General features: G+C 47.3%; 1 protein-coding gene across 1 annotated transcript in view; it reads right to left on the bottom strand.

Moving 5' to 3' along the window:
• Positions 1 to 26417, bottom strand: part of C2CD2 (C2 calcium dependent domain containing 2) — a 63194-nt gene that overhangs the window by 33412 nt on the left and 3365 nt on the right. The window contains exons 2-4 of the mRNA XM_043474472.1: positions 17733 to 17831; positions 3470 to 3589; positions 154 to 258 (exon numbers count right to left, since the gene is read on the bottom strand). Of these exons, the coding sequence (XP_043330407.1) occupies positions 154 to 258; positions 3470 to 3589; positions 17733 to 17831 (324 nt within the window). The remainder of the gene's footprint in view (positions 1 to 153; positions 259 to 3469; positions 3590 to 17732; positions 17832 to 26417) is intronic.

The following is a 26417-nucleotide window of genomic DNA, read 5'->3' on the forward strand; positions in this document are numbered from 1 at the left end:
CATGCTGCGCTGTCTCTTCCCTGCCTGCCCATCCCCCAGGATCACACACCAGACGCCACCGATCAGAGGCTCCATCTCCCAGAGCTGGTAGTCACAACCTGCCCACATTCGCATATTCATGATGGGGGAAATCACAAAACCTCACAAACTGACCTCCCCTAGGACTTTGGGCTGGACTGTGATGGCCATCTCTGGGGCGCTGATGAAGGACCAGTTGATCTGAATGTCCTCCCTCTTCTCCTTCATGTGGAGCTCCAGCTGTTTAAAAAAAAAAAAAAGGATTATTGGAGGACTGCTCTCTCCACCGGAGCCTGGATCTATGTCTGTGTGTTCATTGATTTTCTTAGACAGTGGCTTGTCCCTTGCCTTGGCACGCTGTGTGTTTCAAAATGGCAAAGAGGGTCCCCAGTTCCTGCTGTGTAGCCCACCCCATCCCCACCAGCTCCTTCCTCTGCCTTAACCAGCCACTCAGAGAGGAACACCAGGGTCAGGGCTGAACACCAGATGTCATGAAAACCCTGCAAATCCTCTGCTTTGCAGCTCTCTTCTGCGAGCATCACCAAGACATACTGGAGCCGGAGGGACAGAGAAGGGAGCCGGGATGCCTTGTCCATTCCCACACACTCACACGGCCCCCTCCCCTCACCCCACCCAGGATTGTATGCATGGGCGAATCAGCACTCTTAGCCTCTCTTGCCTGGGCCACTGCACAACCTCCATATGGACTCCAATCTCTCCCAGGGCCCCATCCAGCCCTGCCTGTAAGTCATGGCAGAACCATGTACTGCCCCCCGCCACCCCCCACAAAGACAAGCATGCTCCTCGGAACCTGTGAATAGATTTCCTCACATGGCAAAAGGGACTCTGCACGTGTGATCAGGGTAAGGACACTGAGGTGCGGAGACAATCCTGCATGATTCCAGTGAGCCCACAGAGGTATAGGAGCCCTTAAAGATGGAATGGGAAGACAGAAGAACATGCGGAGAGAGGAGACTTGAAGACAGAGGAGGATGCCAGAAGCCCAAGGGTAAGGTTGCCTCTAGAAGCTGGGACCTACCCTCAGTGGACAGCCAGCCAGAAATTGGACCCTCAGTCCAACAACCATAAGGAGCTGAATTCTGCCAACAATGGGTGAGCAAGGAAACAGATTCCCTCCAGTGCTCCCAGAAAGGAAGGCAGCCCACCAGCACCAGGATTTTAGCCCATGTTGGACATTACACCTCCAGATTGGTGATGTGATAAATGTGTGCCATTTTCAGCTAAGATGTGGTGATTTGCTTCAGCAGCCACAGCAAGCTAAGCTACCATCCCTCCTTCTTCAGCAGGAGACTCCTTCTAAAGCCAAAGTCTTGACCCTTCCCATCTCTATGCTTCCTCCCACCACTCAGGGAAAGGGAAGGAAAGGATGGCTGTAGAATTGTTTTCTCAATACTGGGTCCTCCCACTCATGCTAGCAACCAGGTAAGACAAAGGATGCTCCTGTTGCCCTGTAATTCTGGGCGACTCTAGCAAAAGTGCACTTTAATTTCATTGCCACAGTCCCTGAGTTGTTCCATCAGGTTGGGGAGAGGGGGTAGCTGCTGGTCTCTATGTAGTTTTTATCTGAAGAACAAGAGAGGAGGGAATGCCTCCTGCCATGAGCATTAATAATTCACCAACCTCTAGCAGCTGCTTCTGCTTTGAGAGGTAACCCACAGGCTGCCTTTAAACTGTGTTAAGAGATCAAAGACACAATTGAATTACCTGTGTCTGAGCTGTGTAAAATGGCACATTAACAGCATCTCAGAAAACATGTTTCTTTGGTGAATGTTTGTGGCCTTGCTGAACTCACCCCATCCTGAACACATCCCAGACTTTAACACTATCTTCTAACCACACTGTCCAAAAAACTAGGGGAAGCAGGAGGGCTTTAACATCTGACAAGTCCATAAGGTCAACTTAACTTCCCTGACTCTTGAAAACGGATAGGGGTGGGGGATGGATTTCAGAAAAAAAGCCATTTAGGTAGCTGGAAATTTTTGTTTGTCCTGGTTGTTTAAAACCATGTCTTTTAAGAAAACCAAATGGAATAATCTCTTCTTGTGGTTGAGAATCTTGAAAGATTTGGGCTCATCCCCCAAATTAGCAGCCAAGCACAAGTTGAATTGGCAGTTACCCCTGAACAGACCCAGAAATTCACAATTTCTACATGTGAGCTAAACAAGAGCATCAGTGAACTTCTACTCTGCGTGTGATATACACAGTTTTCTGATGGGTTAGTCACCCAGAAGCTTCACTAAGTCTATTATAATTATCATCTCTATTTATAATTGTTCAATGTATAAAAATATATCAGTTATAAAAGTTACATACTATGTGTCTATTACAATCATTATAATAATGTCTATTATCCAAAAATAATGGTGATACTCATTTTCTAACATAATAATAATGAGCGTTTTAAAGTTGATTTTTTTCAAACACTAAAAGGAAGAATGCTAAGTCCAGACCTTGAGCTGTTTTTCCAAGCTGCAGGGGACTTTCAAAGGCCAGCACCTAATTCCAAATTATTAACAGAACCACCTTCCTCATCTCAGATGCCATTATCCTCAACCCAACAGTCAACAATATCTTGGACATGTGCCTTGAAAAATCTCCCACATTTGATAGATGGAAACTCTGAATTCATTATATATATGTATATATATATATGTATATACATATATATAATACATATGTGTGTATATATGGTGGTTTTGGCAGTTTAGTCACTAAGCCGTGTCCGACTCTTGCAACCCCATGGACTGTGGCCCGCCAGGCTCCTCTGTCCATGGGGATTCTCCAGGCAAAAATACTGAAGTGGGTTGCATTTCCTTCCCCAGGTGTGTATATATATATGTGTGTGTGTGTGTATATATGCCTGTGTATACACCTAAGTGTATATATACCTATGTGTGTATATATATGTGTGCATATACCTGTGTGTGTATCCATGTGTATATATGTGTGTATATATACCTATGTGTGTATATACATGTGTGTATTTATTTATTTATTTGGAGTGGGTAGCCTTTCCCTTCTCCAGGGAAATTTCCCCACCCAGGGATCAACCCAGATCCCCAGCATTGCAGGTGGATTCTTAACCAGCTGAGCCACAAGGGAAGCCCAAGAATACTGGAGTGGGTAGCCTATCCCTTCTCCAGTGGATCTTCCTGACCCAGGAATTGAACCAGGGTCTCCTGCATTGCAGGCAGATTCTTTACCAACTGAGCTTTCAGGGAAACCCATGTGTATTTATACATAAACCTATTACATGCACACTTTTGTATTTCCCACAAAGACAATATAATATGAAGGGAACAGTCTGAAACTAATGAAATGAACAGTAATTAATGAAAACAGGAGCATTCACATCTGTGACAGCGCTCCACTCACCCTACAGATTTATGAAAACTGTCTTCCTAGGACAGACTCAGTCTCCCAATTTTACCTGCAGATGGAGCGGAGAGAGCCGCACGCCATACAGCGAGCGCCCCGTGTCCTCAGACGAGGGCGGCCCCGCGCTGACCAGGAACTGGATGGTCTCGCCCAGCACGTGACAAAACACCACCTGGAGGAGGGAGCAGAGAACACCGAACTTTACGCCAGAGAGAGGAGAGCGTGCGCCTTGCCCATCTTCATTTCACTGAACAAAACAACCTGGACTCTCTAGACCAGCAAGCATGAGAACTCAGTCTCAAACGTGGGTGAATATCTAGATGCATATTTTCTATTACACCAGAGCTTAAACTAGAAACAATACTTCAAATCTTTTCTTTCTGATGTATTCTCAGGACTTGCCCAAATCTAGTTAGAATCTTTCCACACAATTTTTTTTTCCTTTAAATATTTCTTTTTTCTATTTCTTCATGCAGATGATTTTTAAATTTCCTGGGCAATTTATTCATATGGTGTGAAAGCCATTAGCCATCATCTCTCACTGAAAAATGAGCCTTAAAAAAGAAAATTAGTTCTGGATGTTTCCAGGTGAAAATTCTTTTAAAGTACCTAGAACACAAGAAATTGTTTCTATTTAAATATATTGTAAACTATTGTGGTTTACAAAGATGTGGGGATAATTGAAAGAACTGTGAAATATTGAACGGTTACAAAATGATACAGTCTTAACAAAAATAGAGTTATTAAAAGAAGCTCATTTAAAAACCTAGGAGACAAAGCAGTTACATCAGGAACAAACCAGACCATGTTCCTGACATAAATCACAAAGCATTTTAGAGAGGGGGCCGTGAATGCTGTCACTGCACAGGGAAGCATTCGGTCCCTGCCAGCGAGTCCCCACAGGAGCAGACCTTCCCAAATGAGGGACCGGCCACGCTCCCGGCAGGACGCCAAGCGAGCCCAGAGCAGGTCGACTACGAGGCCAGGTGTGCCTGGCAGAGGGGTGGTGGGGAGGATGAGGGGTGTCTGGTAGGGGGTCTGCGTGTCTGGCCAAAGTCAAGGCATCAGAGGCTGAGAGGAAGGCAAGATGGACCCCCACATTCCCAAGGGAACAGCTGACCCCCACACTGGATGGTGTCACTTGGGAAGGAAGGAAAAATTCTTTAACTCTCTGGTGGATTTAGAACCTAAAATACCAAGTAGAAAGATTAACAAAACAGTTATTTTGTCAGGGCAACTGCTATTTCACAAAGTTCAGGCTGAAAACATGTCTCCCTCCCCACTCCTGATCCCCGGCTCCCTGGCCCCCTCACAGGCATAGCCCCACTCGGAGCCCACCTGCCCCTCCAAAAATGACCTGACCTGTACTACACAGGGAGACCCCAGCAAGGGGTCCATTTCCAGGGTCCACTATAAAAGCTTTTGGCAGCATAGCGTTAGAAAAAGAGAACCTTGGTGGGAGGGGGAATCGGGATGGGGAATACGTGTAAATCTATGGCTGATTCATATCAATGTATGACAAAACCCACTGAAATGTTGTGAAGTAATTAGCCTCCAACTAATAAAAAATTTAAAAAAAAAAAAAAGAAAAAGAGAACCTTGCCTTTTCTAAATACTGGCAGAAAATTGCACAACCCTTATTTTCATCCGTTGTTGTAAAGGCCCTCTCTGAGGACTGACTTATGCAGATTAGTTACATATCTTCATCATGTTATTGCATCTCCAGAGTTCATCAAAGGTTAGAACAAAAAAATGTTTGTATAAGAAATGTCGCCTATTCACTTTAAAAATAAATGCTCTGTAAACAGTCCTTGGAGGAGGAATGTATTTTGATACCGGATGAGTTACACACACACAAGTGACATGATAGACAGAAAATTCTGTCCTTTGTCTCAAGAGCTGAGGTCGTTTTACTCCTTAAAGTAAAAAAAAAAAAAAAAAATAGTCAGTGATTGGTTGACTTCTGTTCTTTCTATGGAACTTTCTATATGAAGCTAATTAGAACGTCACTGAGAACCTTGACAGATTCATTAGCGCCCTGCCTCAAGGAAGAGTTTGGTTTCTGTTTGTATTCAGTTCTACAAAAAGCTGGACCCCTCTGCTGATCCAGTGGTTAAGAATCCATGGGGGCAGCCTAGATGGGAGGTGAGTTTGGGGGAGAATGGGAGAGTTGGGGTGAGTTTGGCTGAGTCCCTTCGCTGTTCACTGAAACGATCACAGTATTGTTTATTACTTGACTATACACCAACACAAAGTTAAAAGTAACTATAAGAAAAGAATAGAATCTGCTTGCCAATGCAAGGGACACGGGTTCCACCCTTGGTCAGGGAAGATTCCAGATGCCTCAGGGCAACTAAGCTCATGTGCCACAGCTACGGAGCCCCTGCTCTGCAACAAGAGGAGCCACTGCTATGAGAGGCTGCAAACCACAGCTGGAGAAAGCCTGCGTGCAGCACTGCAGTCAAAAATAAATCCATTAATTAATTTTAAGAAAGAATGAAAAAAAAATTTTTTTTTAAGTTACCCCACTGCTTCCTTTCTGATACACAGATAGCTGAAGCACCTGGTTAAAAGCAATTAAACCAATACTCCAGCATAGATTTTAAGACTTCAAAACTTCTAGAATGCAAGCCTCAAAGGTCACAATTACCATTCACGTCACATCTGGAAACTAGGTGCAATCATTAAAAACGGGACACCTTTTGCAGAGATCCCTGAGAGCCCTATGCCAATGCTCTCAGTAACACCTGTCATATGGACCAACCGTTTCTTGGCCTCTCTTCAGTGTTCAGCTGAAAAACCTAATTAAAACAACTATCTGATCATATTCAAGATGGGCAAACAAAATGCCCCCCACCATTCCTACGGGTCCAGTTGGGAGGGATAATGACCAGGCCTAGCCTCTGCTCCTCCACCCTGAGAGTAAAAGTCCCATTTGTCAAATGGACCAGAACAAAATGGAAAAGAGATTTTAAATATAAGTAATCTTCTTTCAGGGCATTATGGTGTTTTATACACAATGGGGATTAAATGATCTCAACCCAGGCAAATGGTGGCCAGGCCGTCCCTGTAACCAAGGGGTCCCCTCTTGGAATGGCAGAAGGCAGGATCACCCGATGCAAGGTCAAGCAGACCCTTCCAACCAGGGCCAGAGTAACCAGGGTTGATGTCTATTTAAATATGGATGAACAGGTAGAGACCCTGATCTTGACCCTATAGTCTCCCTACCCCAAACACAGACCTGTTCATGAGGCTTCCTTCTGAAGTTTATACATTAGGTCCTCAGAGCATCCCAATTACACTGAGCTGTTTAATATGGCTTGGGCTTCCCAGGTGCATGTGTGCTAAGTCACTTTACTCATGTCCGATTCTCTGTTGTTTAGTTGCTCAGCTGTGTCCAACTCTTTTGCGACCCTATGGACTGCAGCCTGCCAGGCTCCTCTGTCCATGGGATTCTCCAGGCAAGAATACTGGAGTGGGTTGCCATGCCTTCCTCCAAGAGATCCTCCCGACCCAGGGATTGAACCTAACTGGCTCAGTGGTAAAGAATCTGCCTGCCAATGCAGGAGATGCAGTAAACACAGGTTTGATCCCTGGGACCATAAAGAAGGCTGGAGGATGAAGAACTCATGCTTTCAAATTGTGGTGTTGGAGAAGACTCTTGAGAGTCCCTTGGACTGCATGGAGATCAAACCAGTCCATCCTAAAGGAAATCAAGCCTGAATAGTCATTGGAAGGACTGATGCTAAAGCTGAAGCTCCAATACTTTGGCCTGATGTGAAGAGCCAACCCATTGATTGGAAAAGACCTTGATGCTGGGAAATATTGAAGGCAAAAGGAGGAGAGGGCAGGAGAGGATGAGAAGGTTGGATAGCATCATTGACTCAATGGATATGAGGCTCCCAGCAAACTCTGGGAGATGGTGAAGGACAGGGAAGCCTGACACACTGCATGGGGTCTCAAAGAGTCAGACACGACTGAGGGACTTAACAACAATTGCCCCAGCTCCTCCTTCTCTGAGAACATTCTAGAGAACTGGAAATAATTTCATTACTTTTGTAATGAAATTAGAACTAATTAGAACTAGAAATTAGAACTAATGAAATTAGTTCCTAGTTTCAAAAGAACTAGGAACACAGCTGATAAAAGGGACCTAAAAGGTTTATGTCACTGAATAGCTTTCACTTTAATCAGACTACATGACATCATGGAGAAAGAAATTCAAAATAAAACAGAAGAAATGACCTTTCACTAATCATTCAGAATTCTTGGTCAGGTTTCCGACCCAACTCTGCACCCAGTCTTGGTCATATAAATATTCTTTAAGATGGCACGCATGTGTGTGTGTGCTCAGTCAATAAGTTGTGTCCAACTCCTTTGTGATCCTATGGACTGTAGGATGGGATTCTTCAGGCAAGAATACTGGAGTGGGTTGCCACGCCCTCCTCCAGGGGCTCTTCCCAGCCCAGGGATCGAACGAACGTCTCCTGTGTCTCCTGCACTGCAAGCAGATTCTTTACCACTGAGCCACTGAGATGGCATGAGTCTGATATAAAATATTACTTCTATTCTGGAACAGAAACTCATTTTAAAAAGCAAAGTGTCATTGGCTTAAAATTCTCAAAACATCTATAAAGCTAACCCTATTGCCTGCTTGTTCACAACACATGGCTGAAGATATATTTTCATATGCTATCTCCCAGTGGGCTAGGGGCTTCCCTTGTGGCTCAGCTGGTAAAGAATCCGCCTGCATTGCAGGAGACCCACGTTCGATCCCTGGGTTGAGAAGATCCCCTGGAGAAGGGAACGGCTACCCATTCCAGTATTCTGGCCTGGAGAATGTCCAGGACTGTATGGTCCACGGGGTCACAAAGAGTTGGACACAACTAAGAGACTTTCACTTCACCTCACTTCACTTCACTTCCCAGTAGACTGAGGTGAAAAATGCTGGAAACAAGATGGCAGCCAGCCCCAGGGAATGCTGGGTAAATGCTCTATTTCATCCCCTCGAGGGGTGTGCCTTGGACCACACAGGCTCTGACACCCCACCCCCACCCATACTCTCCATCACTTGTTTGGATTCTTTAAAATGAACAATGAGGCTTTGAAACTGGGGTGCTGGAGAAGGCTCTTGAGAGTCCCTTGGATGGCAAGGAGATCAAACCAGTCAATCCTAAAGGAAGTCAACACTGAATATTCATTGGAAGGACTGATGCTGAAGCTCCAATACTCTGGCCACCTGATGCAAAGAGTCGACTCACTGGAAAAGCCCCCGATGCTGGGAAAGATTGAGGGCAAGAAGAGAAGAGGGTGACAGAGGATGAGATGGTTGGATGGCATCATCGACTCAATGGACATGAGTCTGCAGTCCAAGGGGTCACAAAGAGTCAAACACGAATGAATGACTGAACAACACCACCACCAGGAGGTATTGTTACTACATAAAGCAGCTTAATGTGGGCCTTCCTTGGCTTAAAAATCCGAGAATGTGTTCTCCTCCATGGTCTCTGTGCATTAAAAGACACATACAAGACACTGCGTCTAAAATGAGGGCAGGAGCGAGCTGGGTCTTTTCCAGGCTGGCCATTAGTGCTCTAGTGCTCTACTCAGCCATATCTTCACCATTAGCCACTGCCTGTTTTCATTCCAATCCCAAAGAAAGGCAATCCCAAACAATGCTCAAACTACTGCACACGCTAGTAAAGTAATGCTCAAAATTCTCCAGGCCAGGCTTCAGCAATACGTGAACCGTGAACTTCCAGATGTTCAAGTTGGATTTAGAAAAGGCAGAGGAACCAGAGATCAAATTGCCAACATCTGCTGGATCATCGAAAAAGCAAGAGACTTCCAGAAAAACATCTACTTCTGCTTTATTGACTATGCCAAAGCCTTTGACTGTGTGGATCACGATAAACTGTGGAAAATTCTGAAAGAGATGGGAATACCAGACCACCTGACCTGCCTCTTGAGAAACCCATATGCAGGTCAGGAAGCAACAGTTAGAACTGGACATGGAACAACAGACGGGTTCCAAATAGGAAAAGGAGTGCATCAAGGCTGTATATTGTCACCCTGCTTATTTAACGTACATGCAGAGTACATCATGAGAAACGCTGGGCTGGAGGAAGCACAAGCTGGAATCAAGATTGCCAGGAGAAATATCAATAACCTCAGATATGCAGATGACACCACCCTTATGGCACAAAGTGAAGAGGAACTAAAAAGCCTCTTGATGAAAGTGAAAGAGGAGCGTGAAAAAGTTGGCTTAAAGCTCAGCATTCAGAAAACCAAGATCATGGCATCTGGTCCCATCACCTCATGGGAAATAGATGGGGAAACAGTGGAAATAGTGTCAGACTTTATTTTTTTGGACTCCAAAATCACTGCAGATGGTGATTGCAGCCATGAAATTAAAAGACACTTACTCCTTGGAAGGAAAGTTACAACCAACCTAGACAGCATATTAAAAAGCAGGGACATTACTTTGCCAACAAAGGTTTGTCTAGTCAAGGCTATGGTTTTTCTAATAGTCATGTATGGATGTGAGAGTAGGACTGTGAAGAAAGCTGAGCACCGAAGAATTGATGCTTTTGAACTGTGGTGTTGGAGAAGACTCTTGAGAGTCCCTTGGACTGCAAGGAGATCCAACCAGTCCATCCTAAAGGAGATCAGTCCTGGGCGTTCATTGGAGGGACTGATGCTGAAGCTGAAAGTCCAGTACTTTGGCCACCTCATGCGAAGAGTTGACTCATTGGAAAAGAACCTGATGCTGGGAGGGATTGGGGGCAGGAAGAGAAGGGGATGATAGAGGATGAGATGGCTGGATGGCATCACTGACTCGATGGACATGAGTTTGAGTAGACTCTGGGAGTTGGTGATGGACAGGGAGGCCTGGCATGCTGCGATTCATGGGGTCGCAAAGAGTCGGACAGGACTGAGCAACTAAACTGAACTGAACTGTGTTCCAACTCACAAACAAACCCCCAGCTTGCCCGAGGGTCTTTTCACCAGTCTACACCAGGCAAAGTACCTGAGGGTTGATTCAGCCCAGATTCCATCTGCCTCCCTCAAACAAACAGGTGGCCCTCCCAGAGGCTCTGCTCCCATTCCAACCTCAAAGGGTGGGGCCCCCAGGAAGGAATCTCTCACCTGCCTCTGGAAAGACTCTGCTTCAAAACAGTTTCACAAGCTGTTAGAATTTTACCATAAATACCAGGCTAATGGGGTACCTGGAATTTCAAGTCATGCAAAACCAAAAAAAAAAAAAAAAAAGTCAATTAGCTCCATGGTGGCTCAGTGGTAAAGAATCTGCCTGTCACTGCAGGGGACACCAGTTCCGTTCCTGGGTGGAGAAGATCCTACATGCTGCAGGGCAACTAAGCCCGTGCACCAAACTACTGAGCCTGTGCTTTAGAGCCCAGGAGCTGCAACTACTGAAGCCCGTGTGCCTAGAGCCCGTGCTCTGCAAAGAGAGAAGCCGCTGTGACAAGCAGCTGTTGCACCATAACTAGAGAGTAGTCCCCGCTCGCTACAACTAGGTAAAAGTCCCTGCCCAGCAATGAAGACCCAGCACAACCAAAAATAAATAAATAAATATTCCCTCATCCAAAAAAAAAAGTCAACCAAATTTCCTATTTGCAACTACAACTTTGTGTTCCACTACCCTGGCAAAGGAGAAGGGGGTGACGGAGGATAAGATGGATGGATGGATGGACAAGAACTTGGGCAAACTCTGGGAGATGGTGAGGGACAGGCAGGACTGGTGTGCTGCAGTCCATGCGGCTGCAAAGTCAGACATGACCTAGTGACTGACAACAATACCCTTGCAAAGTAAGGGGTTCACCAAGGTTTGGAGAGAGAAGAGGAGACCCCAGAATCCCTCAGAGTGTATTTTAGTGTATAAATGTATAACAGACAGCCTTTGATCTAAAAAGTCCATGTGTTCAGAGTACACAATTCATATCCAGGGAGCGTTGCGGGGTTTCCCGACATATCACGTGGAATAAGATTCTGGGGGAAATTCCAAGCGAATGCCTCAATCTGTTTGTTGCCATGGTTTCATGGAAGCAAAGGATGGTTAGTGCTTTTCAGTTCCCCCTTTTCCGTCTTCCCTCTTTCCTAGGGCGGGTGGGAGATTAAGTGAAATGATAAATGTAAAATGATAATAAAAAAGGAAAGAATAATAGCAACAGCACCATTTATGGTGTATCACAGTCAGAGCCTGTTTCTGGAGGCTGACTCAGGTTCAATTACAGCCTCTGCTTATTCAGTGGTTCTTAGTTCCCTCACCGGTCTCTCTCTGCCTAGGCCTCCCTCTCTATACAAAGGTCACCATGCTTCCTTGGGTAAAGGAGAGCTGTGGGTGCTAAGGAGAACAGACAGAGCCGTTATAGCCCAGTGACATCAGGAGCAGGTCCCTGCAGGTGGTTCACCTTTACAGACACAGCCCGTGGCTCAGAGGGAGAAGGAAATACCCAGGACAAGCTTGGAGCCAGCCTGGATCTCTCTGACTTCTAGATCTTCCTCCAGTCTGAGTGGATTGTTGTTTATTTAAAACTTTAACCTGCAGCTGATCACTGCACCATTAGAAGCCTCTGTTTATTTATAAATGATACAGACAACAAAGCTAATTCATACTTTTCATGGGGGTGGGGCCACCCACCAAGGTAAGCATCACTGCAGTCCCTCAGCACTGATGTCTGTTGCTTTCCCCAGTGAGCCTGCAGCATACTGTTTACGGGGACACTCACCACGCTTGCTAAGGAAATGCGTGGCCTTTGCAGTGAGTGCCTGTCCCGCACAATCTGCCTAGCCCCGGTTCATGTTCAGGGAGCTCAAATGCTGCCCGTGTAGACCTCATGTCTCCACAGACGCGCCAGGAGGGGCCCCTGCTCCCACCTGAGGACGAAGGGCTGCTCTCGGGCCACTTGCAATACAGAAATTAAGTCTCCATCTTCTGGGTCAAACATTCTGGAGCAAAGCTCTTCCAGGACATGAGCAAAGAGAATGCAGCTGAAACTTGTTGCTCTTGTGCAAGTGTGTAATTACAGTCTGGGAGAGAGAAATGTGCTTGGGGCGTGTTGGGACTGGAAGGGAGGACACAGAGAGTCCTGCAGAGAAGTTGAAGGGCGATGCCTTGCTCCACAAGTCCTGCAGACAGGGGTGCTTCCAGTCGCCACCTTGAATAGATGCCCTTCCAGAGGAACACAGCTGCCCTGTCCCAGAAGCACCCCCTTAGAGAAATGCCCCAGCCTCTGGTAGGCTTGTCTCTTGGGATAAATATTTGGTGGTGTCCTCAGCTCATGGCACACAGCTTCTAAAACCCTTGGAATCTCCGGAGTGATGAGAATGTCTTTTGGATGCTAAGGAGATACTGGCGGGGGGCCTTTAGAGAACAACGGGAGGCAGGCAGGAGGTTCCCACAATCAAGGTGTGATGAGAGGGGAGAAGCTTTGCCACCTGGAGCTCAGGGGAATGGACAGGGACTAGAGATGGGATCACAGACCCACGGCCTGTGGTTTAATCAGACGTCCTCTGTGATGGAACCTCCATAAAACCCTTTAACAATGGGGTTCAGAGAGCATCTGGTCCTGGAAGGGTGGTACACGTGCAGGGCGTGGAAGTTCCCGTCCCTTCTCCCTTCCCTGCTCTGCCATTTGGCTGTCTCTGAGCTGTGTTCTTTATAACACACTGGTAATAGTAAGGCAGGGCTTTCCAGGTGGCTCAGTGGTAAAGCACCCTCCTGCAATCCAGGAGACCCAGGTTCAATGCTTGTGTGCGCAAGATCCCTTGGATGGTAACCCACTCCAGTATTTTTGCCTGGGAAATCCCATGGACAGAGGAGCCTGTGGGCTGCAGTCCATGAGGTCACGAGTCAGACACGACTGAGCAAGTAAACAACAACAACAGTAAGTAAACTGCTTTCCCAAGTTCTGTGAGCTGTTCTAGCATGAGGAGGGGTTGTGGGAACCTCCAGCTTTATAGCCAGTTGGTGGGTACAGGAGGCCCAGACCTCGCCTTGGCATCTGAAATAGGGGGCAGTCTGGTGGGACTGAGCCCTTTGACCTGAGGGGTCTGCACTGTAGTTAGTGCCAGCATTGAATTGCATTGTAGGACACCCAGCTGGTGTTCAGAGGATTGGAGGACTGCTTGTTGGGTGGAAGAAAAAATGCACACATTTTGTGTCAAAAGAGTCATAAGTAAACCACTGAGAGGTCCCCATTCAGCCCTGGCTGCAGGGTGTAGAATGTGTAGCTCCCACGGGTCCTGACGACTCTGATGCTCTGAGCCATGCAAGACCCCACTCTCTGTGCAGGCCCGGGGCGGGGGGCTTGCTGATGAACAGACATTTGCAAAGGTGGTTACTCTGGCACACAGGGGTCTTCAGGGGCTGCAGGAGGTCAGAGCACACAGCACTTGGAGGGTGGGGGAGGCCCAGTTCTGTTTTGGGGGGTCCTGCAGGGAGACTCAAGTCCAAACCCAAGTAAGGAAGATATCCACAAAGGGAGACCAGAGCCCCATTCTCATCTGATCCAAGCCCCATTCAAGTCTTGATCCAAGACGTGACTACACACCAGCCCCCTTGTCCAGGCAGATTCATCCTCTTCGTTACCTCAAACACCACCCACATGTCCCCTGTCAGGGCTGAGACAGGAAGATGAGAAACATGAGCCCTGATGCTCTGTGGGGAGCAGAGAAAGGGCAGGGCAGGGTTGGGGGGGGGTGTCCTAGAATCTCCTGTCTGTATTCCTTGGACACATTCTGTTTGCATCCTGAGGTTCTGCTGTGGATTTTCCCTTCTCAGGAATTGGATTCAGGATTGGTACAGGATTCAATCTAAGTTTGGAGACCCCAGGGGTAGTTCAGACCCTGAAAGGAAGAAGGCACTGTCATCAGCTCCTGGGATAATGTCTGTCCTTCATTTAACTTGTGGATATTTGGGAACCTCCCATGGGGACACGTTACAAGAGAAATTGACTAGCCAGGTTCGATTGCTTTGCAAGTGGGGACCCTGAAATGGGCTGTGACCAGTCAAGATGCATGTCCAAGAGAGGAAGAGGTTGCGTACAGGATCCAAGCACTTGGGGGTATCCTGCTCCCCACTTCCCAGGGGCCAGGTGGATCCCCACAGGGCCCCTGACCTGGTTCCCTGGGACCACGACACTCAACCCACTTTCCTGCATTGCTCAGGGGGCTGGGTGCCTGCCCAAGAGGAGGGCCCTGATGCCAGCACAAAGGTACTGGCAGGCGCTCAGGTCCTCTCTGGCCAAGAAAACACAGGAGTCAAGAACTATGAAGAAACTTGTCAAAGAAAACAAGATTGTGTGCACTTCCCAGAAGTTTACTGGGTGAAAAGCTTCCTAGAACACAGTGTGGACTGCTGCCCGTGGTCCTACCTGCAGGGAGCAGAGGAAGGAGGGTTGAGGGCAAGGAGAAAGAGGGCAGACTTAAAAAACTTTATGCAGGGCTTCCCTGGTGGTCCCATGGTTAAGAATCCACCTTGCAATGCAAGGGACACCTGTTTGATCCCTGGTCTGGGAAGATCCCACACGCTGGGGAGCAACTAAGCCCATGTACCACGACTGCTGAGGCCACGAGCTGCAACCACTGAAGCCTGCGTACCTGGAGCCCGTGATCTGCAACAGGAGAAGCCACCGCAATGAGAAGCCCGCACACCGCAGCCAAGAGCAGCCTCCCACTTGCCCCTGCTAGAGGAAGCCCGAGGGCAGCAGCAAAGACCCAACATGACCACAATAAAAATTAATTAAGTGTTTAAAAAAGAGTTAATGATGGGCTTAAAAAAAAAAAAAAGCCTGTGTACTTCTATACGTTGTTTTCAACTTTTTGATGGGTGTGCAATATTTCTGCCATGGTATTAAAACAAACACAGTTTAACCATCCACTTTCCAAAGGCAGCGTTTCTGGCACCATCTATATATTAGGACCTTTAAAAATGGTCTGTGGCCATTTCTAATCCCTGCTCCCTCCCCAGCATCTCCAGGCCAGTCTCTGAGCTCTGTTCTCTTAATACTGACAGTGTCAGAAATCAGCTAACAGAAACTGTCCACCACAAAGGGACTTGAGGCTTATTTGTCAATAATAGGGTACTCAATCAATGCACAGGGGCACATCCCAAGCAGGGGACTCAGGCAGGTCAGGCCTACAGCAAGCTGCCCCCAGACCCCTAGCTTCTGACACCTGGACACTGCACCATCTGCTCACAGGGCCCCTTCCAGCTCTCACGGGCTGCACTGGTGCCAGCATCCTGCCTTGTTGCCACCAGTTTTCTCCCAACATCTCCCAGGGATTTCCCATGCTTCCTGCAGGGGTTATGGAGCTCTGAGACTCCAGGATCCACCAGGGCATGGGGACAGAGAGCCCTTCTGCACCGCCAGGGCAAAGGACGCTGGGTCAGTGCCTGGGTGACCGATTCTGGAATCCATGGTGGAGCCAACTGTGTGTACCTACAACCCAGGACCCCCACACCTGCCGCAGAGATACTCCCAGGCTTGAGTCTGAGGACTCAGGAGACAGTTCAGGGCAGCTTTGCTGCACTTGTGAAAAACAGAAAACCATCTCATTGTTCATCTGCGGAAGGTGGGCAAAGCTGCCTTTGTCCACCGAGTCGTGAACTGCAGTTCCAGCTAATGAACTGTTGCTGCTAATTCACGTCAGCTGTGTCTGACTCTGTGCGACCCCATAGATGGCAGCCCACCAGGCTCCCCCGTCCCTGGGATTCTCCAGGCAAGAACACTGGAGTGGGTTGCCATTTCCTTCTCTGTATGAAAGTGAAAAGTGAAAGTGAAGTCGCTCAGTCGTGTGACTTAGCGACCCCTTGGACTGCAGCCTACCAGACTCCTCCATCCAGGGGATTTTCCAGGCAAGAGTACTGGAGTGGGGTGCCATTGCCTTCTCCAGCTAATGAACTAGAGACCCCAAAATCAACCTGGGTGAACATTCAAACTGCCATGTTCTTATAAAGAGAAAGCTTATTGTGAAAATGTACATACAAAACAATAAACACTTGAAATGCACAAATGATGTTCTAGCTGACCCGGGGTGGGGGTGGGTGGGGATACACAAGGACCAGATTCCAGGGGCTGGGTGGGAGCTCCTTCTGGGCCCAGGGGCCACCCAGGTATCTCCTCCTCACAGTCTGCTAAATGGTATGCATTTAACTTGACAATAAAATATCAAGATCCAAGGGGAAGCTGATACTTAAGAGTCTCTCAGCACTTCACAGAGACTTTTTATTAAAAAAAATTATTCCCATTTTCTATGGTAGTTGACCAATGTAACAAGTAATTTCAGCCTGTAAACTGTTAGCAACTATAATATAAACTCTGTGTAATAGCTAAATGGCTAAAATCTCTATATCATGCTACAGAATTATTCACGTATTGCTTATAACTGCACCTATATAAATCTAGAGCTTCCCTGGTGGCCCAGGGGTAAGGAACCCGCCTGCCAGTACAGGAGACATGGGTTCCATCCCCAGGTCGGGAAGATCCCCTGGAGAAGGAAATGGCAACCCACTCCAGTATTCTTGCCTGGGAAATCCCCTGGACAGAGGAGCCTGGCGGGCTGCAGTCCCTGGGGTGACAGAGTCGGAAATGACTAAACAACATTTTATAAATTATAAAATGTATGTTTTTAATTTAATAAAATGTATATGTATATAAATTTATGTGTAATCTGATCATTTAAGCTATATAATCAAATGGCTTTTAAATATATTAAATATATGTTAAACATATTTCACATTGTTGTACGAACATCACCAGCACCACCTTTAGAACATTTCATCACCCCCTAAAATCCCACCCCTATTAGCAGTCACTGTTCACAGCCCACTCCCAGGCCCTGGACACCGCTTGTCTACTTTCTGTCTCTATTGATTTATGTATTCTGACTATTTCATGTAAATGGAATCTTGTAATATGTGTCAGGTCTGGCTTCTATCGCTTAGTGGAATGTCTACAAGGCTCATCCACGTGGGAGCACGTGTCAGAATCGCATTCCTTCATGAGGCCAAATAATACTCCATCATGTGGGAATGCCATATTTTATTTATCCATTCATCAATGATGGGCCATATTTTATTTATTTTTTTGGTGTAAGAGGTCTGGCATTTTCAATAATTCTAAGAATAAATTCCCCCACCCCAGTTTAAAAAAAAAAAAATTGAAGTATAGTCGATTACAATGTTGTGTCAATCTCTGGTGTACACCAAAGTGACCCAGTTATACACCCCGGTTTTAAATTGGCTTCCTGGGTGAGGAGAGGCCTCCAGCAGGTGACGGCGCCTGGCTCACCTTCTCCTGGGCCGACCGGGCCACGCTGGAGACTTGCTGCACGGTCAGCTCCAGGGGTGGCTGCAGCAGGTCCTCCTGGAAGCAGAGGAGCAGCGGGCCCTGGAACAGAAGAGCGGAGTGAGGGGACGGTGCACTGGGAGGGTGGGGGGCGGCGGGGGGAGCTACTTTCTAAAGGAGATGACGTACTTGCTGCAAAGCTCTGCAGATCTAAGAAGATGTGATATGACTTCATTTAGTTCAATGTGTGCTTCTGAAGAGCAGCAATGGACAGATATCAGTAAGAAGCTCGGGGACAAAATAAAAAATGTGGCTATGAAGGCGGCAGAGGGGGTTCTGAGAACTCAGGTTCACACTGAGAGCGGAGAAGCCCAGGCTCCCGGGAGGGTGGGTGCGCGGCCGGCCTGCAGGTGGGGCACGGCAGGTGCACGGGCTGTGTCCTCCCCTTTCTCTAGGAAAGCTCTCTGGTTTCAGAGAATCACCTCTCCCCGCCCCACGTGGGTGCTGGCACTCTCCTTAGGTTACCCTCTTCCCATCTCCCACTGCCCAACTGGCAGGTGGGCAGGAACCCGTGCGGAGCAGACAGGTGCTTCTCCCGGGAATTTGGGATTCCTTGCCTGGAAATGAGCCAGCCGGCAGTACTGCTCAAGGATCAGGTTCCCGAGTCCCTGCTTTGAGGACCCCCAGAGCTGCCAGGCTCCTGCCCACTGTGGTCTCCTGGTTTAACTCCACCTTCAGCTCTCCACATCCTCTCATACCCTCCCAGAAATGTCCTCCATGGCTTGTCACCCTGTCAGGTGACAAGTTCTTGCAACTAAAATCTTGCATTCAAATTCTGCATTAAATTTTGGTTCTTGCAATTAAAATCTTCAATGCAGGACATGCAAATCAATTAATATGACCACAAGGCAACAAGACTGATGCTTTATGAAAGAATAAATCAGGACTTGGATTACCAACCAGGTCTCGGTTTTTTAAAAAATAAGTTCTCTTATGAGGCTGAACACGTACGCCAACAATACGACCCTGGAGCGAAACTCTCCTTCAACTCTCTTCCTGACATGCTCCAGAAAAGCCCATCATCATCAAGTGAGTTCTGATCATGTATTTTAAAAAAAGACTCAGCCCCACAGCTCCCCACCACATCTCATCTATTTCCAAGACTCCCGGCTGTGATGAGCTGGTTCCAACTGCAAGGCAAGATCAAGGGTGGGGGATAGAAATGGTACAAACGGGAGCAAAGCTCTCCTGGCAAGTGCAGTGGGGATGAGCAAGAATGAAGTCAGCCCAGGGCTGTTTCTTAAGAATCCCCAGTGCTGCAGCGTACACCTACAGGCACAGAACATTGTCACTGACGTTCTTCTAACCTCATCTTGTCTTAGCAACATTAATCTCACCTCTACAAACCATCAGGGGAGAATTAAATCTATTTTTCGAGAGTGATGAAGTCATGGCTTGGGGGCTGCTCTGCGGATGTTCTCCATGACCAGAGCTTGTTTTGGTGTGACCTGCTGGCCAGTGGCTTGGGGGTGACATCACCCTGTGTGCCAGGCCACCTGGCTGAAAGAGCAGCCCCAGCACAGAGCGCAATGCTGGGCGGGAGACCGAGCCCTCGCAGGGGTCATTACAGCTGCTGGCCCACCACCAACTCTTTGTGACCCCATGGACTACAGCCCACCAGACTCCTCTGTCCATGGGATTCTCCAGGCAAGAATCCTGGAGTGGGTTGCATTTCCTCCTCCAGGGGATCTTCCCCAGTTAGAGCTAGAACCCATGCCTCTTGTGTCTCCTGCATTGCAGGCGGATTCTTTATCACTGCACCACCTGGGAAGCCCCACAGCTGGTGGGACTGCACGTGAAACAATGTACCTTCTACACCAGCCTGAAGAGACCACATAGACTTAAGCAGCCTGGATGTCATCTCCTGCCCCCGCCCATCAGCAGGTGCCATCTACACCCTCTTACCCATGGCGCCTTCTGAATGAAAACCCTGTAGATATTTTGCCAGGAAAGTTAATGTCAAGAGGCAGGCTCACAAAGAAAATATATGATTCAGTTAAAATAAGGACCCAAAAGTCCCTCTTCCCTTTCTGATTGATCCTGGAGTTTCAGAGAGCCCAGCCTGGGTGCAGCAAAGTCCCTCCATCTCTGCACTCTGTCCATGGGCAGGCAGCCTCATTCCAGACTCAACCCCACTCAGACCAAAGAAAGACTTTACATCTACGAGGAAAAGCAACAGGCAGGAATTGCCAGGAGAGCAACTGAGAAAGAAACACAAGATACAAGCTCTCCTGGACATTAATTCACACTACAGAACCTCTGTGGGCTTCCCAGGTAGCACAGTGATAAAGAATCTGCCTGCAGTGCAGGAGATGGGAGAGATGTGGGTTTGATCCCTGGGTCGGGAAGATCCCCTGGAGTAGGAAATGGAAACCCACTCTAGTATTCTTCCCTGGTTAATCCCATAGACAGAGGAGCCTGGTGGGTTACAGTCCATAGGGTCACAAAGAGTCAGAAACAACTGAAGTGACTTAGCATGCATGCATGTACAGAACCTCAGTGATTCCAAGTGTGTGGTACCAGCACATGAACACAGAGATGACCAGTGGGGCTAACACAGGGCATCCAGAATAGACCCCAACATGTATGGAGAAGGTCAGTGACAAGAGTGACATCCCAAATCACTGGCTAAAGACGGAGTTTTGAAAAATCTGGATGTGGGAGGAGCCCCAGATAGGACACAAATGTAACTACGCAAGTAAAGAACACAACTGCCAGAAGGGGCAGGAAACAGACTGAACCTGAGAAACTGTGGAAAACAGGATCCTGGCTGCACATAAACGTGAGAATCTAGCCAGGAAATGTGTTTCTCATGGGGGTATAGGTCAGCAATTCAGAAAGTACGTTATATGTCCGCTGGAGTTGACCAAATAAGTATGTTACAGACAGTGAGTCCTAGATGCCTCGCTCTTGGAGGAGGAAGTTAGAGATAAGGAAAGGGGAAGATGAAAATGAACTCTGTGCCATTGACCTGGAAACTGGGGTATCAGTATTTGTTGTTCAGTGGCTCAGTCATGTCTGACTTCTTGTGACCCCATGGACTGCAGCACGCCAGGCTTCCCTGTCCTTCATCATCTCCCAGAGTTTGCTCACACTCATGTCCATTAAGTCGGTGAGGCCATCCAACCATCTCATCCTCTGTTGCCCCCTTCTCCTCCCGCCTTCAATCCTTCCCAGGATCAAGGTCTCCAATGAGCTGGCTCTTCGCATCAGGTGGCCAAAGTATTAGAGCTTCAGCATCAGTTCTTCCAAAGAATATTCAGGGTTGATTTCCTTTAGGATTGACTGGTTTGATCCCCTTGCCATCCAAGGAACTTTCAACTGTCTTTCCCAGCACCACAATTTGAAAGCATTAATTCTTTGGTGCTCAGTCTTCTTTATGGTCCAACTCTCACATACATACATGACTACTGGAAAACCCAAAGCTTTGATTATATGGACCTTTGTCAGCAAGGTGATATCTCTGCTTTTTAACACATTGTCTAGATCTGTCATAGCTTTCCTTCCAAGGAGCAAGTGTCTTTTAATTTCATGGCTGCAGTCATCATCTGCAGTGATTTTGGAGCCCAAGAAAATAAAAATCTGTCACTGTTTCCATTTTCCCCCCATCTATTTCCCATGAAGTGATTGGCACAAGATGCCATGATCTTAGTTTTTTGAATGTTGAGTTTTAAGCCAGGATACTTGGAGTGGTTTGCCACTTCTTTCTCCAGCAGTATGACAAGGGGTATCAGCATAGGCGTGGTTTTGAAGATAAAGGCAGAGAGACATGTTACATGAATATGCTGCCATCCACACATATCTTTCCTGGGTCTGTTCACTAAGAGGGTCTAGAAGCAATGCGACCCCAGCAGTAATAAGCACCCTTGATGCCCAAATCTTGTATTCTAAATAATTCTTTAGTAAAAGGAATCAGAGCTGCTTGGAGAAGTGGCTGAATCCAGGGCCAGAAAAGAAGAAAATACAAGATGAGTCTAGAGCAAACATCTTTCAGATCCATCAAGGAAGTGCTAATGTATATATATATTGATGGAAGAACACAAAAGAGCTTCTAATGGCCAAAACAAGACCAGTTTAAACAACAAAACAAATAGTGATGGCACTGGATGATAGGGGTTCCCCAAGTGGCACAGTGGTAAAGGGTCTGCCTGCCAATGCAGGAGAGGCAACAGACGCAAGAGACAAAGTTTCGATCCCTGGGTTGGGAAGATTCCCTGGAGTAGGAATCGGCATTCCACACCAGTATTCTTGCCTGGAAAGTTCTATGGATAGAGGAGCCTGGCAGGCTACAGTTCCTGGGGTTGCAAAGAGTTGGACATGACTGAACACAGGTACACTGGACTGTAACCCACAGAATAAAATAAATATCCATGAATATATACTGATGTAAATACTCAATAAAATGTATAGATGGAAGAGAAGTGGCAGCTCTCTCTTGCAACAGAATTCCAATGAATAAATGCAGGAGGAAAGAGAGAAAAAGAAAAAATCATCATTAGGCAAACTCCACAGAGGTGTTGCAGACTAGATACATGGATGCCAAAATCAGCGTGCAAAAGTTTAAGGAATAACAGGATTTGTGCAGTCTCAAAGTATCTCCCCAAGATATTTGTTAACTATAGGGAGAAAGGAAAAGGGAGACATAAGATGTAAGAAGAGAAATGGGTGGAAATCACCTTAACACAGGGATCAAGGCCAAGTCCCCATTGGGAAGCCATGCTGACATCATAAACCCACGAAACAGTACACTCAAAGGGACACATCCCTTCTGTGGCTTGTGGGACTGCAGTCCAATTGTGCAAAACACCGAACTGAGGGATATTTGGTAAAACAGCAATCAATACTCTTCAGAGTTGTCAAGGTCATGAAAAAACAAGGGAAGACGGGGAAACTCTTACAGGCTGCTGGAGACAAACACAAAGCAACAACCCAGCGCCATGTGGGACCTGAACGGGACCCTGGAAGAAGAAAAGGACACCGGTGGAAAACAGGTGAAATCAAGTAGGGTCTTCTGTTTACTTAAAAAGTTTTGTTAATTTCTTATATTGTTACAAGGCGAATATCATTGTACCGTGACATATAGTAACACTGTGCCAATGTTAATTTGCTATACTAGAATAACATTAATATCATTGTACTGTGAACTGGCGCTGTGGTAAAGAATCCACCTATCAATGCAGCAGACACAGGTTTGATCCCTGATCCGGGAAGACCCCACAGGCCTCGAAGCAACTAAGCCCGTGTGCTACAGCCTGTGCTCCGGAGCCCGGGAACCTCAACTACTGACCCTACGTACTGCAACTACTGAAGCCCGTGCGCCCAAAGCCCATGCACTGCAACGAGGGGGTAGCCCCAGCTCTCTGCAACTAGAGAAAAGTCCAGCCCAGCACAGCCAAAAATAAAAATAAATTTAAAAATTTTAAATTATAGTAACATCGTACCAATGTTAATTTTTTATACTGTTACAATGTTAATATCATTATACTATGAATTATAGTAATATTGTACCAGTGTTAAGTTCTTATACTGTTGCAATTTTAATGTTGTACTATGAGCTATACTAATACTGTACCAACGTTAATTTCTTATACTGTTACAATGTTAATATCATTGTACTGTGAATTACAGTAACATTGTACCATTGCCTGGAGAATCCCAGGGGCCGGGGAGCCTGGTGGTCTGCCGTCTATGGGGTCGCACAGAGTCGGACACAACTGAAGCGACTTAGCAGCAGCAGCATCAACAGTACCAGTGTAATTTCTTGTTTCTGATTATTGTGCCCTGTATGGTTATGTAGGCTGGATAAGGAAAGGATAGAGACTGAATTGTTTTTACAACTTTTCTCTAAATCTAAAAGCAGTAAAAAAATTTTCAAGTTTTTTTTAAGGGGATGTTACAAGAAAGCAGCCCATCTTATTGACTCTATTGGCTAAAGGCTTCACACAGATCTCATCTCATCTGGACTGGATGCTGCTTCCCAGACTGAACCCAAAGTTATCCTCTTCCAGAGATGAAGCACAAGAGAGGTCAGGGCTTGCCCAAGGTCATAGAGCCCCAGAGCTGCCTTCCAACCTGAGCAGAGAACACACAGCTCTTCCAAGCAGCTCAAGAGGTCCCCTCCCTCCTCAACAACCCAGGGGGGCTGGCGGGAGTGGAAGTTAGCTTTGGCTGCATTTTAGTTGACATTAACACTACACCCACTCTTCCTTCCCCTGAATTCCCGTCTTGCTGAGAGAATGGGTGAACGCAAAGAACAACCTGAACTGGCATCTCTTCCTCGTTTCTACTGACAATCTGCAGAGTCATCAGTGAGCCTCCTTTAGGTTGATGCTTTAGAAGTGAAAAAACAAAGCACATTAAACCGCTTGTTTGGCCCAGGCTTGGCCAGCTCCCAAGCAGGGGAGGCCTGAGTCCAGACGGGCTGATGTACATCACGGCAGTTTCTCCCCTTCGGTGACAAGTTTCTAACAGGGGCTGTTATTCATGCCCTGAGACGGCTGAGCACTCCGCGCCGGGTGGGCTGCGCCTGGATGGACAGAGCTCTGGCCTCCCTCACAATCCTGGGAGCTGATGAGGGCACCAGTGACCACGCAGTGCTGCCGGGGTGGGAGCGGGGCAGCCTTCACCAAAAAATGGGGAGGAGGGATTTTTGTTCTGAGACCTGAAATATTGCTGTTGTTTTTTTTCAGTCGCTCATTCACGTCCGACTCTTTGCAACCGCATGGACTACAGCACGCCAGGCTCCCCTATCCTTCAACATCTCCCAGAGTCTGCTCAAATCCAAGTCCACGGAGTCGGCAATGCTATCTAACCATCTCATCCTCTGCCACCCCCTGTCCTATTGTTTTCAGTCTTCCCCAGCATCAGGGTCTTTTCCAGTGAGTCGGTTCTTCACATCAGGTGGCCAAAGTATTTGAACTTCAGCTTCAGCATCAGTCCTTTCAACGAATATTCAGGGTTGATTTCCTTTAGGATTGACTGGTCTGATCTCCTTACAGTCCAAGGGACTCTCAAGAGTCTTCTCCAGCACCACAGTTCAAAATCGTCAGGAAAAAGGTTGAATAAGTGTTGGGGACAGAAGGAATGCCCTGTGGGAAGACCCCACACAGGAAAGAACCCTGAATGTTTGAGCAACAGAAAGGAGAGTAATTTGAGGGTCAGGTGGAGAGTGACTTGACTCAAGGTCACCTTCCCATTCTTACCAGCTGACCTCTTACACTGTGGCCACCATCGTGCTCAGGGACCTTGAATTTCTGTGAGCAGCACTTGAAGGAAGCTCATTACAGAACAAGAAACCTCCAAATCCTGTCACTTTATTTACTTCTCAAATTGCTGCAGCTCATATACAAGTCAGAGCTATTAATACCATGGTTTAAGTTCACACGGCATCTTTTTTTTTTTTTTTATGAAGACCACAAATTGTCCTACAGTCTTGGTCATCTACATTTAGAACATTCCTCTGAAAAGAATCCTGGGGCAAAGGACTACAGAAACAAACAGCTCCATGACCCTCCCTGCCAGGGCCTGGGCCTACTCGAGCAGCCCATTCCCAGACAGGTCCAGAGCATGGGGCTCGCTCTCAGACCGCCGCTCCCCGCATGTAGTCCCAACAGCATCAGCCTTGGGAGGGAGGCTCTGTCCAGCCCGTGGGTAGGGGTCTCGGGACCGTGGGCTCTGGCTTTCAGAGCTGGTGACCTGCTGTGGAAAGAGCAGCCCCAGAGTCAACGGCGGGTGTCAAGTGTGGACTGCTGCTGGGGTGATGTCACCCCAAACCACTTTGTAAATATTCACACAAATGCAAAGGGAAAACCTCCAGTGTTGCCCTCAGATAACAGGGCATTGGTTCCTAGGTTAGTGACTGAACCAATCCTGGGATCTTCCTGTTCTCATGGGCCGAGCTGCAATGAGAGCAGCTGATGTCAGGTGTCTGCAATGCCAGCGTGGAGAGGTGTTGTTGGATGGGGGGACTTTGATTGACTGAATGCTGGTTGGCTTATGGACAGCGTGTGTGTCCAGCAGCTTCTCTCTAGTGAAGAGCTAGCTTCGGGAACTTGTGAAACATACAGTAGGCTCCCTGTACCCCTGCTGACTCCCTGAGTCTGAAGTGGGGGAGGTGGCAGGCATGTGTATTCTTTCAAAGGTCTCTAGGCAATTTGCCAGTGTTCCCCAAATACCAGGCATGTGCTGCCAGAGCAGCCGTGCTCTCCTCATCTGTCTCTCCAACTCAGCATCCTGTCTAATCATAAGGAGTGAGGGTCAAAACCCTGCAGGACCCCCTGATACAAGGAACCTGCCCGGCCTCAGTCATTGGTCATCCAGGGTCAAAGGAGACTCCACAAGTTACTAACCATCTTTAGCTCCCTGGAGACAGGAGCCCCATTGTTAGGGATGATGTATTAAACAATCGTACCCTTTGATCCTTTCTCGCTGGAGCTCAACTGAAGGAAATATTTGAGTCTCAAAGTCAAATTTGCTGCCCATGTGGGACCATGGACCCCTGCAGATGTAGATGAACCATGAAGACCCCTGGCCCTGGGTCTAGCTCAACACTGGCAAGTCTCTCCAGTTCATAGTCCTCTGTCTCCCCTTTTGGAGAAGGAAGAGGTGCTGCCAAAGGGTTTAGGGTTC

Source organism: Cervus canadensis, chromosome 7 (genome assembly GCF_019320065.1).
Source record: "Cervus canadensis isolate Bull #8, Minnesota chromosome 7, ASM1932006v1, whole genome shotgun sequence".
In the NCBI taxonomy this organism is placed as follows: Eukaryota; Metazoa; Chordata; class Mammalia; order Artiodactyla; family Cervidae; genus Cervus; species Cervus canadensis.